At 40.9% G+C, this 15,015-nt stretch overlaps 1 protein-coding gene across 1 annotated transcript; it reads left to right on the top strand.

Annotated features, from left to right (window-relative positions):
- The first annotated feature begins 731 nt into the window (after positions 1 to 731).
- Positions 732 to 4,309, top strand: LOC308108128 (transmembrane protein 233). Its single transcript, XM_080460867.1, has 3 exons — positions 732 to 954; positions 1,568 to 1,702; positions 2,218 to 4,309. Exons 1-3 carry the CDS (start codon positions 769 to 771, stop codon positions 2,227 to 2,229), a joined length of 333 nt encoding a protein of 110 aa, XP_080316993.1. The 5' UTR covers positions 732 to 768; the 3' UTR covers positions 2,230 to 4,309.
- Positions 4,310 to 15,015: the final 10,706 nt, after the last annotated feature.

The following is a 15,015-nucleotide window of genomic DNA, read 5'->3' as shown; positions in this document are numbered from 1 at the left end:
GGCTTTGGTGAAAAAGCAAATGACAGGAAATTGTTCCTAAATCCCAGCAGATAATCGAAATCGCTTTTCTTATAGAGTGAAATTACTGGGAGAAGGAACAAAATCCTCATAGGGCTCTTTTCTGTAAGGCTGCCGACCTTGACCTTTGACCTCTACAACACTTGAGTACACATGCACCTTCGAGGCAGATTTGGAGCAAATGTGGCCGAAGCCGAAGCGTGAGGTGACCGGAACATCCGGGGAATAGGAACAAAGAGTCGACCACAGCGTAAGCAGAGCCTCTCCTCTGCGCCGTGACAGTCCCCGCTGCAGCAGATTCTTTTCCGACTTTACGTGCGCTGTTTGTGGCATGTTGTCTTCGTACGGGCTGTTGACTGTTTGTGTGAAGTGCCAGTGGTGGTAAACAGAGTCTGATACCTCACACTTCTGCTCAGGCCAGTCCTGGATGGAGGCCAGCAGGGTGAGCGATCCTCTTCCCGTCTCCCACGTCTGCCCTGTTCTCTCTCTCTCTCGCTCTCGCTCTCGCTCTCTCTCTCTCTCTTTCCTCATGAACTTTGATTTTTTTCGTTTCCCAGGTTTGAGAAAGAATTAGACCCAACAGACGACATCTGAGCTGTGAAGGAAGCTTTTCGGCAAAATCCTCTTCTTACAAAAACTTGGACTTTTACTCCTCCAGTTGGATTTTCATCTAAACTTGTGACTCCTGGCAGCTTGTTGAAATCCTTTTTTATTTCTTGTTTTGGGGTATTTTTTTCGCTGCCACTTTCAATGACACTAGTTATGCTGAATCCGCAGGTGAAGCACTCCCTGAGTGGGAGCAGATTTTTAGACGTGGGTTCCATAGTGGAGCAGGAACCTCCACCTCCGCTCCGCAGCTATCTTTGTTTGACAATTTTCAGTTGCTTTTGTCCGGCGTACCCCGTCAACATTGTGGCCCTGATCTTCTCCATCATGGTAAGCCTGAACTCTCCCACGTGAGATTCCCCCGATCGACACGAATCGCTCACTCAGTTTGCGATCTGTGGCGAAAGCAGAGAAATTGTGGTTGTTTGGGTTGATTTTGAAAGGAGAGGTGCGCGGCTGCTGTCGTTGGTGAACGCGCTGGGCGTTAAGATGTAACCCAGTCACACACACAGCTGCTCTGCCCATCAAACCAACACAGTTTGATGTTTCCGCTTTAGAAAATGAAATAAAATTTCCACGTGTGACAGATACAAATATTCATTCTGCCAGATTACAAATCAAATGGTTTTATAGGACTTATCCTCTAAAGATCATATTAACAGGTTCAAAATCTGTCCAATTCTGTGCACGGGCTGAATGCATGCTTAGAAGGTTTGTCAGTGTCAGACATTTACGCACAATGTTTCCTAAAGCAGAGGTGGCAGCAGGCCAGCGACAGCGCCAGATCAATTTTCAATTATCCTGAGACTACAAGCTTTATTACACTGGATATAAAGCTAATATTCCCCATTGAGTGAAGGGCCTGGCCGTTAGTGAATCCTTCTCTATGTGGCCCCTCAATGGAATAAAGTGCTGTGATAAAGTTTTCCTTTTCTATTTCCAGTCTAGAAACAGTTACTATCAAGGTGACTTTGACGGGTCCAGGCGACTGGGGAGGAACGCGCTCTATGTGGCTCTTGCATCAATTATCATCGGCCTTCTCATCATCGCCACCACCTGCATTGTTCATTTCACCACCGTAAGGCAGACTGAGAACTATTTGACTTGTATTGACTTTTTCTTAGACTAAATGGGATTTTATTCACTGTGATTGGAGACGTACAATCAAAACGTACATTGTCAAGTTATTTGAAACCGCTGTAAAGCATTACCCAGTTGCAAAAATAAACATTATAGACTATATTCCTTTGGTATTTTGATTAAGACTTCATTCCACATAATACCTTTCTAAATTACAATGCCACGCTTTTTAAAGCACATTACACCAGATTCACATAAGCAATAAAAGGCGCGACATCGCTCGTGCTAGATAGATGTGGTCACTATGTTTGTGCACTGAAATCTGTATTATCGTTTTAATTTCTCTCTGTTAAACTCCAGACGAACTCTCATGTAGAAATGGTAATTAAACAGCACTACATATTATCTTTCCATGGAACAAACTAAATCCAACAAGAAGGACTGCTGCGTGTCAACAATATATTGCTGCATACTGGGATAGTTCTGCTGAGTGTCGTTGTCTCTGTGTTGCAGATGGACTTTTAGTGCTGTGGAAGTAAGAATGGATGAAGAACGAGAAAAAAGACACTTGGAACAGAAACCTCTGGATGATGACGGTGGTTGGCTCAAACCATCGGCCCCTGATAGAAATTTGTCTGGAGTCACGTTTACTTGCATCTGTACATGAGTTCCTTGATTTTCTTTGGAGAACATTTTCAATCATTTCACTAACGCTGTGTGTGGATGTTGTGGATTTCAGAGCAGATATTAAGATGACTGTGGCCTGTAGTGGTCAGCATAATACTGGGAACAAAAGGAATAGTCAGGTGATAAAGTCTATTATTGTAAAATGCTTCAAACCTCAGACTTTTAACCCGCGAGGCCACTGTTTGTGGAGCACACAAAACACAGAAGAGTTTCACTCGAATTTAAGTGTTGTGGTTAGTGTGCAAGATAATTTCTATAAACAACATAACTACTGACTGAATCTTTTTTTGTTGTAAACTCTTCGATGCAGATCGCGTTGGGTGAAAATCATTCAAAAAAAAATTCAGTAGGAAACATTTTGAAAATTGTTGAAGTTTGATTTAACCTCGACAAAACCTGTGGCTTCTACACTTTAATACGAGATGTGATGGTTCATTTTGTAAAAATCCTCTATGTGATTTAGGAAATCCTGGAACGCCATCAATTCAAAAGGTTTCAGCATAAGGATACTGTAGAGCTACTTTATATTAAAAATGATGAAAAATGTATTGCTATTGTTGTTGTTAGCTCTTAGTTTTGCCAGATATAAAATACACCCATAGCATAAAGGAGGTAAAATAACGTCAAAACCTTTATTGGAATATCTATTCTATTTCGTATCAAGCTATACTGCAGGGGTTTTGTGCCAGAGAGAATTCAGTGTATCTTTGGTCTGAATGCATCCTGATCTATGTGCACATTATCCCTGGCTGTACATTCAGTTTGCGTCTAACAATCACAATGTTTAAAACAAGCCTGTATATGACACCTGTTGACCCATCAATATTGTTTATTAGCTGCAAAGAAGAGATTGCAAGTTGAACGTCTAATGTGACAAAGAAAAACAACCTTTTAAAGTGAATCGGAATATTTCTGAGAAGAAATAAAAACCCTCTCCACTGTGGACAGCCGTCGGCTTTGTTGCCACAACTTAGCGTGATCTGTTTGTGCCACGTACCTTTCAGCTGCTAATCAATTCATTGTTTGCAAACTGTAGTTGGATAAAATAACTTTCATATGCATATGTACATATTGTATGAGTGCTTTTAATTAGATGAGAGGTTGGAGCAGCATTAGCGGTGTCGTAGCTTCATCAATGAGAATGCTTTGTTTGCGGCGTGGGCAGAAAAACATCACACAATCATGCAAAAAGCTACTCAAAGGCAACTCAATTTTGCCCGTTTGGCGAAATCAATCGTGGTGTTATGGTTAATGAACATGTAGAAAAGCAGCTATGGTCAGATTAGGGAACACACCCGATCTGAATTCAGGGTGTCCATTTTGCAACCCTTTCTGAGCTCTCTGCTTTTCTTTTAAAATAGTTTGACCATTTCTCTGGTGTGTCATTTTGCAAAACACGCCTACCTCATAATATCAACTAAAAGTCATGTCAGAGCTGCCTTGGCACACATTTGCCGTATTGCTAATGGCGGAGCTATTCCTGCAGTCATGTTCGTTGACTTGCGCCACATTACTTCCTGTGTGGACCGAGAAGCCGCGGCTCAGCTTTTGGAGGCGCCCGATTTGGCATCAAAGTGATAATGTACAAGTAAGATCATGTAACGTGTTTGAGATCTCTACACCTGTTTCTTATTCCACCTCATTATCCGCCTCTTTTTAGATTGCAATCACGGCAACACACAGAAACAGACGCGGATCATGTCTGAAATATCTTCTCCCGGTAGGTTGACTTACAAAATCTACCTGGAAGTTTGGAATTACAATATGTCTCACTGGTACATTTTCATGTAGTCTGATATGTCATAGTATATCCCCAACTAAATATAGCAGACTGCCTGGTTGTGACACATTGGTCTGTGAAAACTGCCCCCTGCTGGGAAGTGACTGAAGTGTGTCAAAAGTGGGCAAAAATGTAGGAAGAGGTAAAAAAAAAAAAAAAAAAGAATCAGAGCGGTTCGAGTGAGAGAGCCATGATCCCAGGTGTCCGTCCCAGCCTTATCTTGACGACTCATTTTCTTACCGCTGCCATTGAAAAACAACACTTTCAGTGTGTTTTCATGCGCGTCACGCCATTCGACGTGGGGCCAGCGACGTGTCCCGGAGAACATGCAAATCACACGTATTGTGCGTGTAACACAACTAAATGTCCCACTTGTGTTTTGCATTTGATGTGTGCAGCATAAAGCTTTCCATCAAAACCTATCTCATTGCAAGCGGGTTTAATTCAAAGCAGCCCCTCTGATGTAATGAGCCTGCTGCCAAGTTTCAACAGTTACCATAATGCACTCGGACAAATCAGTTTTGGCAGTAATCTCGTACTATTATCTACCATTACTTGAAAGAGAAATGCAGCGGGATTGGAGCGCTGCCTCTTTGATGTCACACCAAAGCAAAACTCAAGGGGACGAGATGAAAAAAAGGAATGAGTGCAGGGATTAGGTGACTTGAAAGCACTTGGAAAGATTATCAAGGGATCAAGGTGGACTTTGTGACAAGAAACTGATTGCCACAGTGTGTAATGAAGAAAAATGCCTCACAAACAAATTAATGAAAAATAGTCCTCGTTTTTCATGCGGCATCAAACGGAGATCCCAGTTTTCAATCCCGTGTGCGGCGGCGGCGGCTGCTGTTTATTTTCCCCGCATGAAAACAGTGAATCATTTCATTCTCCCGTCTGCATTCACAGCTCGGGCTTCACCTTAAGCACTGCCGTTGTGTTGCTGCCTGCACTGCAGCCAATAAATTTAGAGAGGCACTCATGACTCATATGAAGTGCTCATAAACAGGCCACTCAAACAAGTTGCCTCCATTAGCACCTGATCGAGCTTCCATTTGTACGGATCCCATGACACTTTCCTCCCGTCCAGCTGCAGATAAATGAAAGCGTGACGGAGAGTATATAACAGGAATGGAGATACCCGATAGCGCAGAAACTGAAGAAACCCCAATGAATTGTTTCTATTATAAAGCGAAATGGAAAAATGTGTGATTTTATTTTTTTTGTTTTTAAATAACTGATAATAGTTTCCTATCCATATTTATTTATCAAAACTGCATTTGCCATTACGTTCACCTATCCATCCATCTAGACCTACTTTTTCTAAGTTAAGGTTAAAATATCTGGAACCAATCTTAAAAAGACATTGGGCAAAGGTGTTACACTTCAGTGTGAGTAGATTCGTGTGAAATGACTGGATCCCAAAGTCTTTAGTAGCGACAATAAATATATAAATCTTAATTTCACTCAGCGGCGGTTGGCCTCTTTTCACAGCCTCTGCACAGACGAAAGGGGAAACAAAGAAGAACCACCCTCCTTTAACAATCAGGCAGAGCTCACAGGTGATCTCAATCTCCCTTCAAATGGAGCCGAGGCCACGTTTACACATACCCGGGTATTTGAAAATACGGTGATATTTCTCTGCGTCTGAGCCTCACATTTACACATTAATGTAGCCACGACTCACCAAAAAACGGTGATTCCTGAAAACTCCGGCCACACTGGAGATCTGGATAAATTCCGTGTCTCCGGTTGCCTCTAAAGTGGGGTAGGTGGATATTTACGTCACAATTCCTGACATGATGTTATTTTTTTCCAGGATTCTGATTGGTTATCATGGCTTCATGCTTCTCGCGACACTGCCCCCTACAGGTTTGGCATGCTCATTGCAGCTCTGAACCAAAGTGTGTATATGCTGTCCATGTAGATGAAGATTTTTGTTTTTAAACATACAGAGGGAAATATCTGCTTTTTTTTTATTTACAACCCGGTACGTGTAAATGTGAGGAAGACTCAAACTTTCAAGCAACATCTTTAATCTACCAGTAATAAACTGGATCGCATTTCATGTACATGGAAAAAGAAATGATATACAATGCAACAAACTTATAAACCCTTCTTTAAACACTCTTCAAAATATTAACATCGACGTGGTGGCAAGAGGAATGTCAAAGCAAAAGATCATGTGTCAATGAAGACGAGTGGCTCCGTGGCAAAGGGGTCGGGAGAATAAAACTCCCTACTCTTTTTGCTGTGGGGAAACAGAGCTAACTACTACCACACAATGCCGCTATAAACAGATTTCTGACAATTTTATTGGCAAGAAAACCAACATACAGCAAGCTCCTTGTTAGTGTTTTCACATGTGTGGCAGGCAACCCCCTACACAAGAATGCATTTTGAGTTGAGCCTTTTGTTAACTTTTTCAACTGTTTTAGGTCTACAAAGTTAAATGTATAATTCCTATGACACTTTTTTTTTTTAATGCCTTGGAGGAAACATGTTTTATGATTGTGTATCTCAACTTCTTTTTTCCCTGCTGTTGTTTAGTTGTGTAGAACATTTTAACTGTAGTTTTGAAAAGTGCTATATAAACAAATTTGTTTGATGACCACTTATTTGCTTGTTTGTTGTCCTCTGTCCTGCCCTTTTCTTCCACTATGAACTCACCAAAACTGGTTCAAGCTGAAAGCTGCCATCTTTGACACGGGGTCTGCTTGGGTGGTAACTTTACCCCCTGGTAAAGGGGAGTGTCTAGTCTCTGCTGCCATGTATGCCGCCTTATGTTGGATTGTTGAGGCTCATTTCTATTTTCTATATATACATATCTTATTTGATTTTTAACAAGCATGAGATGATGATGTTGAACAAGTGTTTGTGTGCATTATTTGTTTGCTACAGTTGTTCATTTGAAAACCCATCAGCCTGTAGTGGTCGCATCCTGTTGCTCAAATGTTTTTATCTGCGTTTCTTAAGGTGCTACCAGAGTATATTGACACACGCTTCAACAATGATATTGCTTGTGTCGACCTGTGTCTTTGTCCTTTTGCACCCCCCCTTGGTGCTGATTATTACACACACTAATAGCAGTTTAGCTGTAAGGTTGTTCAAAAAGATGATTTCCGTGTTGGGTAAAACAATCTCACAAGTGCTTCTGTTCTATTCTCACCAGATGGTTTCTTTTCATCCTCATTTCTAATCATTTTATATTATTTCAGACGTACTTTCTCTTAATCGTTCTCTGTTGTGATACTTGTGTTGTGGTATATTGGTGGGTCTTTGTGGTAATAATAGAAACTTGTTGGGATATATTTTTTTGACCCCCCTATAATTTGTCTTCAGTGTGACAGCATTGCCCTTTGAAAACATGTGGTGGAAAAAACTGGGTCACGACTTACCCACACACATTAGAAAAGTATGGAAAAGCTGTGTGTGTGTGTGTGTGTGTGTGTGTGTGTGTGTGTGTGTGTGTGTGTGTGTGTGTGTGTGTGTGTGTGTGTGTGTGTGTGTGTAATGGCTGCTAACCTTTAGTGAACAGAGACAGACAATAGGGTCTGAAACACAAAGCAGTTGCGACATGCAGAATGAAGAAAATATTATTAGTCACAGTGATAGCCCTGTGATAAGATGTGAGTTCAATTCAATTGGTGGGGTGCAGTGTTCCTGGACTTGCGTAAAGCCTTTGACACAGCAGACCATCGTGTCCTCCTGTCTGAGGTTTCTCAACATAACCTGTCCATGGAGACATTGCAGTAGATGCAGTCATAGCTCTCAAATCGGGGGCAATGTGTGAAGACAGATAATGCACCGTCCTCTATGAAGCCCGGCACAACTGGGGTCCAACAAGGGGTCAATCTTGGGGCCCATGTCATTCAGCATCTACACAAATGATCTTCCGGCTGTGCTCAAAGATGTAGACGTCATCATGTACGTAGGCAATGCCGTCATCTACATACATAGGAGAGATATGGAGCTTGTGGCATCTGAATTTGTTGGGTTTCTCTCCGTTTAAAGCACCCAGAAATGATTGTGTTCTATCTGGTGTTATATACTGTAAATAAAGTTGAATTGAATTGAATTGAACTAAATTGTTCTCAGCAATGGACAAAATAAGTAACTGGCTTCAATTGTCTCGTTTAACATTGATGATTAAAAACAACTGTTGGAATTTATTTTTCAAAGTCAAATAAACCAATAGAGATGCCTAACATCTCTGTTAATGGAACCATAATAAATATTGTGACAGAAATGAAATATAGGAGTATATTTGGACCAAACCCTGAGCTTCAAAAAGCACATTAAAAAATGATGTAATTCGGTTAATTATATTATCTCCTCATTTAGACACATCAGGAATATTCTGACCACCGAAGCAACTTTCACATACTTTGATGCCATGATCACTACACACATCACGTATTCTTTGTCCTGTTGGTCTCAGGGCCATGAGACGACACACGCTGCCATTAAGCTGAAGAAGGACAACCTTTTCACACGCCCAGGCCGTGAAACGTGACAAAGAGCAAGGCGAATACAATGGAGACACAAAAATGGTTAATTCATGATGACACCATTGTGTGCCCAGTGACCAAGTTAACAGTCAAAGATGTTTTCTAAAGCGAGCTGCACTCTCAGTAATAATATACAGTATATGGCCTGCAGAGAGGCCTTGTGCAAAGTGTCCTTGTGACTCATAAATATTCTGACTTGATAGTAGTCAAAGTGTTTTGTGTAAAGTGGCTGATCACTTTCATCAACGAGCTACATACATTAAAAAAAACAACCTGACTGATTGACTATAGATTGTGGGGATTAACAACTTGGAGAAGAAAGGCTTTCCACAGTGACATGGGACAAAAGCTGCAACACTAATTGTTTGACTCTGCATTGTGAGACTCTTTTGGAGCCTTGACAGCAGTTTGATAGTGCTGAAGCAGTGCCACATTAGTGACTCTGCAGCACATTTCGAGTGTAGTATTGATCCTACAAGCCAAAGAGCAGACTTTGAAAAACTAAAAAACTAAACAAACAAATCGTGCAGTCTATTCCACTGAAGTTATAATTGAAAATAAAACTTATCCTAACATGGTAAAATAGAACTATGTGTCTGCCCGAGGAAGGTTTCGTCAGGTGTGACAGCACTGAGGTACATCCCCGGGATGATCAGGAGACAGGGTGGGGTCAGATCAAACTAAACTATAAATGTGCTTTGGACCAGGTATACCATTAGTAGCAACCACTGTGGTTCTAATTGGGTCTTCATTTAGATCCTTTTCATCACTGCTCAGTGTGATAGCCTCTGTTTCCAGGCCTGTTGTTGAACAGCGGAAATAATTTGTTTAGCCATACTCTGCACTGCGATACGAGGTGGAAGTCATTGTTTTGCCTGACAGGCGACTTTGCTTGTTCTCCTGCACAACCTCCTCCTCCTGTCTGCAGCAGGAGCCCCGTGTAATTACACCCAAACCATTCCCCTCTCCCCTACGCCTGATATCACTGGTGTCAAGTCAGCCCCCACTTCAGAGAACAGCCAAGCAAGCTGCCTCTCTGTTTAGCAGTGCGCCCATACACCATGCATTACCGTAAGGGCATACGAAACGTATTTCATAATAAAAGTGGCGTTCCAGCGAATGAGAGCCTACTTTCATTAAGTTAACTAAAACAACGCAAATTAATATGACTGCTAATAATAAGAACCCTTAACAACAAACAAACTAACTGAATAAATAAATGCATCATTAACACAAACAATTAATAATAAAAAAAAAACTTTATATAATATAATATAATATAATATAATATAATATAATATAATATAATATAATATAATATAATATAATATAATATATTATAATACATCATATCATATCATATCATATTAGATTTATATCATATCCCTCTGTTGCCGTAATCCAATTTAACTTCAAGCTCAGGATGTGGCATATCAACATAATATCCCTCTGAAATAGCACATCTGGGCTCCTATCCCTTTAACTTCAGATAAATATATTTCAGGTGACTTCTGAGCTTCTGGGAATTATGCAATATCAGTTTGAAGTTAGAGGGACAGGAGCTCAGATATGCTACTTCAGAGGACTCTTATTTTGATATTCCACATCAGACTGGGCTGGCACTTTGTGAGTGACAGCCTAAGGTGACCTCCTCTCTGTCTGACATGGAATGAGTTTATGATAACAGGTAATTTCCTTTTAATAACAGTCTGAGGATAGAAGGAATGGAACCCAGAGGTGCTATTTCAGAGGGCTCTTATGTTGATATGCCACATCAGATTGGGCTGGGACTTGGTGTGTGACATCCAGAGGTAGTCTACACCGAATAGGTTTATGATAACAAGGAATTTCCTTATAAAATCAGTCTGAAATAGAAGTGAAAGAATCCTTTATGTGCTTTTTCAGAGGGGTATTATTTTTGATATATCACATCCTGAACTGGTCCTGAACTATCAATCTGAAGTGAAATGGGTTTATAGCAACAGAAGAATTTAATTTAATATTAATCTGAATTTCGACAAGATATGCAATTTTTGGGGCTTCTAATTTGAAAGACATCATCAGAATGGGAATATGTTTATCGTATTATAAAACACTTACTGAAACTGAGGTTGTTCTTTGTTTTTTGCTTCTATGTGCAGTACATTTTATTATTATTTGAGTCCTAATGGTTATTTAAGTATTATTCATGTACTCATTTATAAGCTTTTCTGTTGCCTATTATTATCAGCAATAGTATTCATTTGTGTTTTATTAACTAACTTCGAGACTTCATTCACTGGAATGTCAGTTTTATTTTGAAATCCGTTTGAGTGCGCTCTTACGGTAATGCATGGTGTATGGGCGCACCGCTAAACACAGCTGGCTTGACTGTTTTCTGAAGTGGGGGTTGGTTTGACACCTCTCTCTCTCTCTCTCTCTCTCTCTCTCTCTCTCTCTCTCTCTCTCTCTGTTATTGGAGCTCTTGCAGGCAGTGTGCAGTCCTGGCTCATCTCTGGTCATGTGTGCAGTGCAGAGGAGCAGATAGAGAGGGGAAGGAAGACGGGAGGGATGAGAGAAAAAAAGAAGACAGAGCTCTGCAGACAGCTGAAGAGGGATCTGTGATGCTTGTGAAGAGAAAGACAGAGATGGAGCATCACTGACACATACTGTGGGATGTTCATGAAAAGAACTGGACATTAAAGAATAGACTATTGGCTGAGTCTTTCAGGTAAGTGTGCAACTAGTATGAATGTGAAACTTTGCATGTGACGGCAATACAGCATACAAACTGAAGGCTTTTAAAGTTGTCATTGTGACTAGAATCATGATTTTTCTCCCAAACTGGAGAGAGTCAGTGCATTTTAAAGTGGAACATAATTAGGCAGTAAGTTTAAGCGTGATACACAGGGGAGATGTCTGCTTGTGATTGCTTCCTTCTCAAAAGTCAAATAAATCAGGTGTAGAAGCAGCTCTCATCCTGGGGATTGAAGGCTGCAGCCTTTATCAGATCCACCTGTCACAGTCCGTGGGCAGCCAGCTTTCCATTAGAGCTGTGGAGGTATGAAATTCACCCAGGCACTCATCAGAGATAATGGTGAATCTGTTTGTGATAGATCTGTGACTTACAGGCAGGTGTGTGCTTGATGCTTTTAAGCTCACAAAGCTCCTGAACAGTTCTGCTGAGTTGCATGTGGAGCGTAGACCAACAGGGGGAAAAAAGACCAAGCAGATTGAACACAGATTGATAGGAAGTGTTGTGAATAACAAGATCAGTGACACTGCTAATTGTGGTGCAACACGTCTTGACCATCATCTCCAACACATTACCTTATTGCTGCTATAGTAAACAAAATGAAATATATGCTTCAGATAAAACTTGAATACTTTACAAATGTAATGAATTCACATTTGATGTAATGTGTTATATATAGTATATATATATATATATATATATATATATATATATATATATATATATATATATATATATATATATATATATATATATTCCATTCCAGCCTATTTTCTAATACTACATGTCAGTATTCTCAATAACAATTTGAAGTGCTATAAAGAAACGAGAGTGCAGGTTTATTTAATGTTTATTTTGGTGAAAGAAAATGCAATGTGCAAGGCTGACTATGTAATATGGTTGCAGCTCATGAGAGGAGCAAGTCACAGTGACTGGGACTGGATTTGATTCATTACCAGTGGATTCATCATTTATTGACATATATTACCACCTTAAAAGCAATGACAGGTACAGTGACGTGCAGGATTTTCCTGGTTATCATCTTTAAAAGGGAAAACAATTTCCTGTGTGACACGTGTTGTTTTCCATCTGCAAAAATACAGCAGCCTTTCATTTGTGGCTGCTGCGCAGCAGGCTAATTGTGGTTGTGTTAAACCTCCACAAAGCAAGCCACGGCGGACCAGAAGTGCCTAACTATGTTTTGAAATACACGTCAAGCCAAATACTGACTACAAATAGAGCCCGCGGCGTGCACACTGACTTTGTGTCGCCTCTCTACAAAAGGAGTGTCGTAAAACAGACGTTTATAGGGATGAGACAGTCATCATACCTGGTAGTGGATGTCATTATGATCACATCTATCTCATTACGTTCAGTACACTTGTCCTGTGGGATGATGTGCTTTGGTGCTACTTTGTGCAACTATGCTTATCGTTTCTACAATTGCAGCACGTGAGTGGAATACCTAACTTGAATAATGAAGCTTAAAAGCATGAACTGTAACACAGATATCACCACAAGAATAGTTGAAAACATGAGACCTACTGATGCGGTTTATCTTCGGGAACAACATTTTTGTGTTATCTTGGAAGGCCAACCCGCTCACAAATTTCCTATAGAACCTCATTGGAAGGGACCCTTACATGAATGAATGAAACATAGATAATGACATTCATGAAGCAGTCATTTGTTTTGACTAAAATCTTAAGTAAAATCAGTTCAAGATTAACTCAATGCACATCAGGAAATAGGGATGGGGTCCGGAGCGTGCCCCTCGTGGGCAAAAATGTGCAAGCGCAGAACGTTGAATAACTTTTGTAAGAATCCATTGGCAGTGTAAAAGAAGAATAAATAGTGTTAATTCAGTAATAAATAGAATAAAGAAAGTGGAAAACATTGAACGGCAGGTAAAAGATGATTAATAACCAAGCTGAGAAGATTGACATGTTAAATAGCTGAGACACAGCTTGCTCCTGTGCCCCATTTTATACTCTGCTTGTGATCAATTATTTCTAATTTCAATTTTTTTCCTCTCTTCCAGACAATGGGAGGTATTCACTGGAGTTGATAGCAGTTTTGGAATTGGACAGACGGTTTTTAAATCACCCCTGCAAGCCAGTTCTCCGAGACTCGTCCATATGGTGAAATGTTGGTGTGTCATCCCAAAAGTACGATCCAGGAAAACTGTGCCACGAGGAGTAAATGTTCGTCTCTGCTGAGATGACTTTCCTGCTGTTGTCTGATATATTCAGCAAAATGTGACTTGTTTTAAGGAACACTTCGGATTTCTCCTGATATTACCTGATTTACCTTGAGCATGAGAAAATACCGTAACTCATCAGTGGAGACATGAGAAACATGATCCAAAGGGTTCACCACGTGCAGTCTCCATCTTTAATAGCAAACTATGAAAATAATGGAACCAACTGAAACTCCAACATCCAAGAGAGTGACCCTGGACATTATGGGCTCTGAGGAGAGCACAACAGGACTGTCCACAGCTGCGTTGGTGGCGATTGGCTGCAATGCACTGGTAGCCGTCCTCCTTCTCCTCCTCTGTCTGATCCTCTGCCGAGCCTGCAGGGTCCCTTCCAGCCCAGAGAGGCTGCCGGTGCTGGCGCCGAGCGAGGCAGGAAACCAGCAGACGAGGGAGCACGAGTACTTGTTGACCTCTTGACTGCAGAATCAAAAGTCAAATGTAGCAACAAGCGTAGGCCTCGGTGCTCCAGCACTGAGCGCGAGCAATAATAATGCTCGTCCTTTTTTCCGTGTGTGTGTGTGTGTGTGTGTGTGTGTGTGTGTGTGTGTGTGTGTGTGTGTGTAAAGAAATTACCTGACAAATCTGAGAGAATGTAAAAGGACACGGCCAAAGGCACAGCGAGAAATAAATGTTCAGCACTCAAAGAACGACTGAGTTGTTTTTGGAGGTTTCTAAATATACTCACCTATTTCATAGGGTGGTCTATAAAAATAAAAATAAATCAGTCTATTGCTAAGAAAGGGGGAGTTGAGCCTGTGTGTGTGTGTGTGTGTGTGTGTGTGTGTGTGTGTGTGTGTGTGTGTGTGTGTGTGTGTGTGTGTGTGTGTGTGTCATTGTCACTCAGAAATACCAGTGAACTGCGAGGCACAGCGCCTTGCTGAGGGTGTTACATAAGAACTAGAGAGGCTTAGTTGAAATTTGTGTTCTCTTCAAAATGGCCCTCAAGCTGACATCTGCTCATGTTGTGTGTGATGGGCCACTCGACTTTGGACTGAATCACAGGATACTAACAAACAGTGAGACCAGCTTTCTCAGAATCAGAAAGACCTGGAACATGTGAGTCCCTGTTTCTCACAAACAATCAAACAGTTACAAACAATATATTGCAGACTAGAGGGGGAGTTGTTCTGAACATGCAACATGAAGTTCACCTTTTCAAAAAAGGAAAAATACTCCTTCAAAACAATTAGAGTACTACTCCATCAAACCCAATACGTTCGTCTGGACAGCGGCCACAAAAGGGGGATGAATACAAATGAGACCGATCAATATCCAACCTTTGTGAGCATTACTCTGTTTTACTGAAACAATGAGAGACAGAGACTCTACTGCTCTCTGAGAC

The sequence above is a fragment of the Lipophrys pholis genome, assembly GCF_963383615.2.
Source record: "Lipophrys pholis genome assembly, chromosome: 4".
Lineage (NCBI taxonomy): Eukaryota > Metazoa > Chordata > Actinopteri > Blenniiformes > Blenniidae > Lipophrys > Lipophrys pholis.
This window is presented reverse-complemented; position numbering and strand designations above follow the sequence as displayed.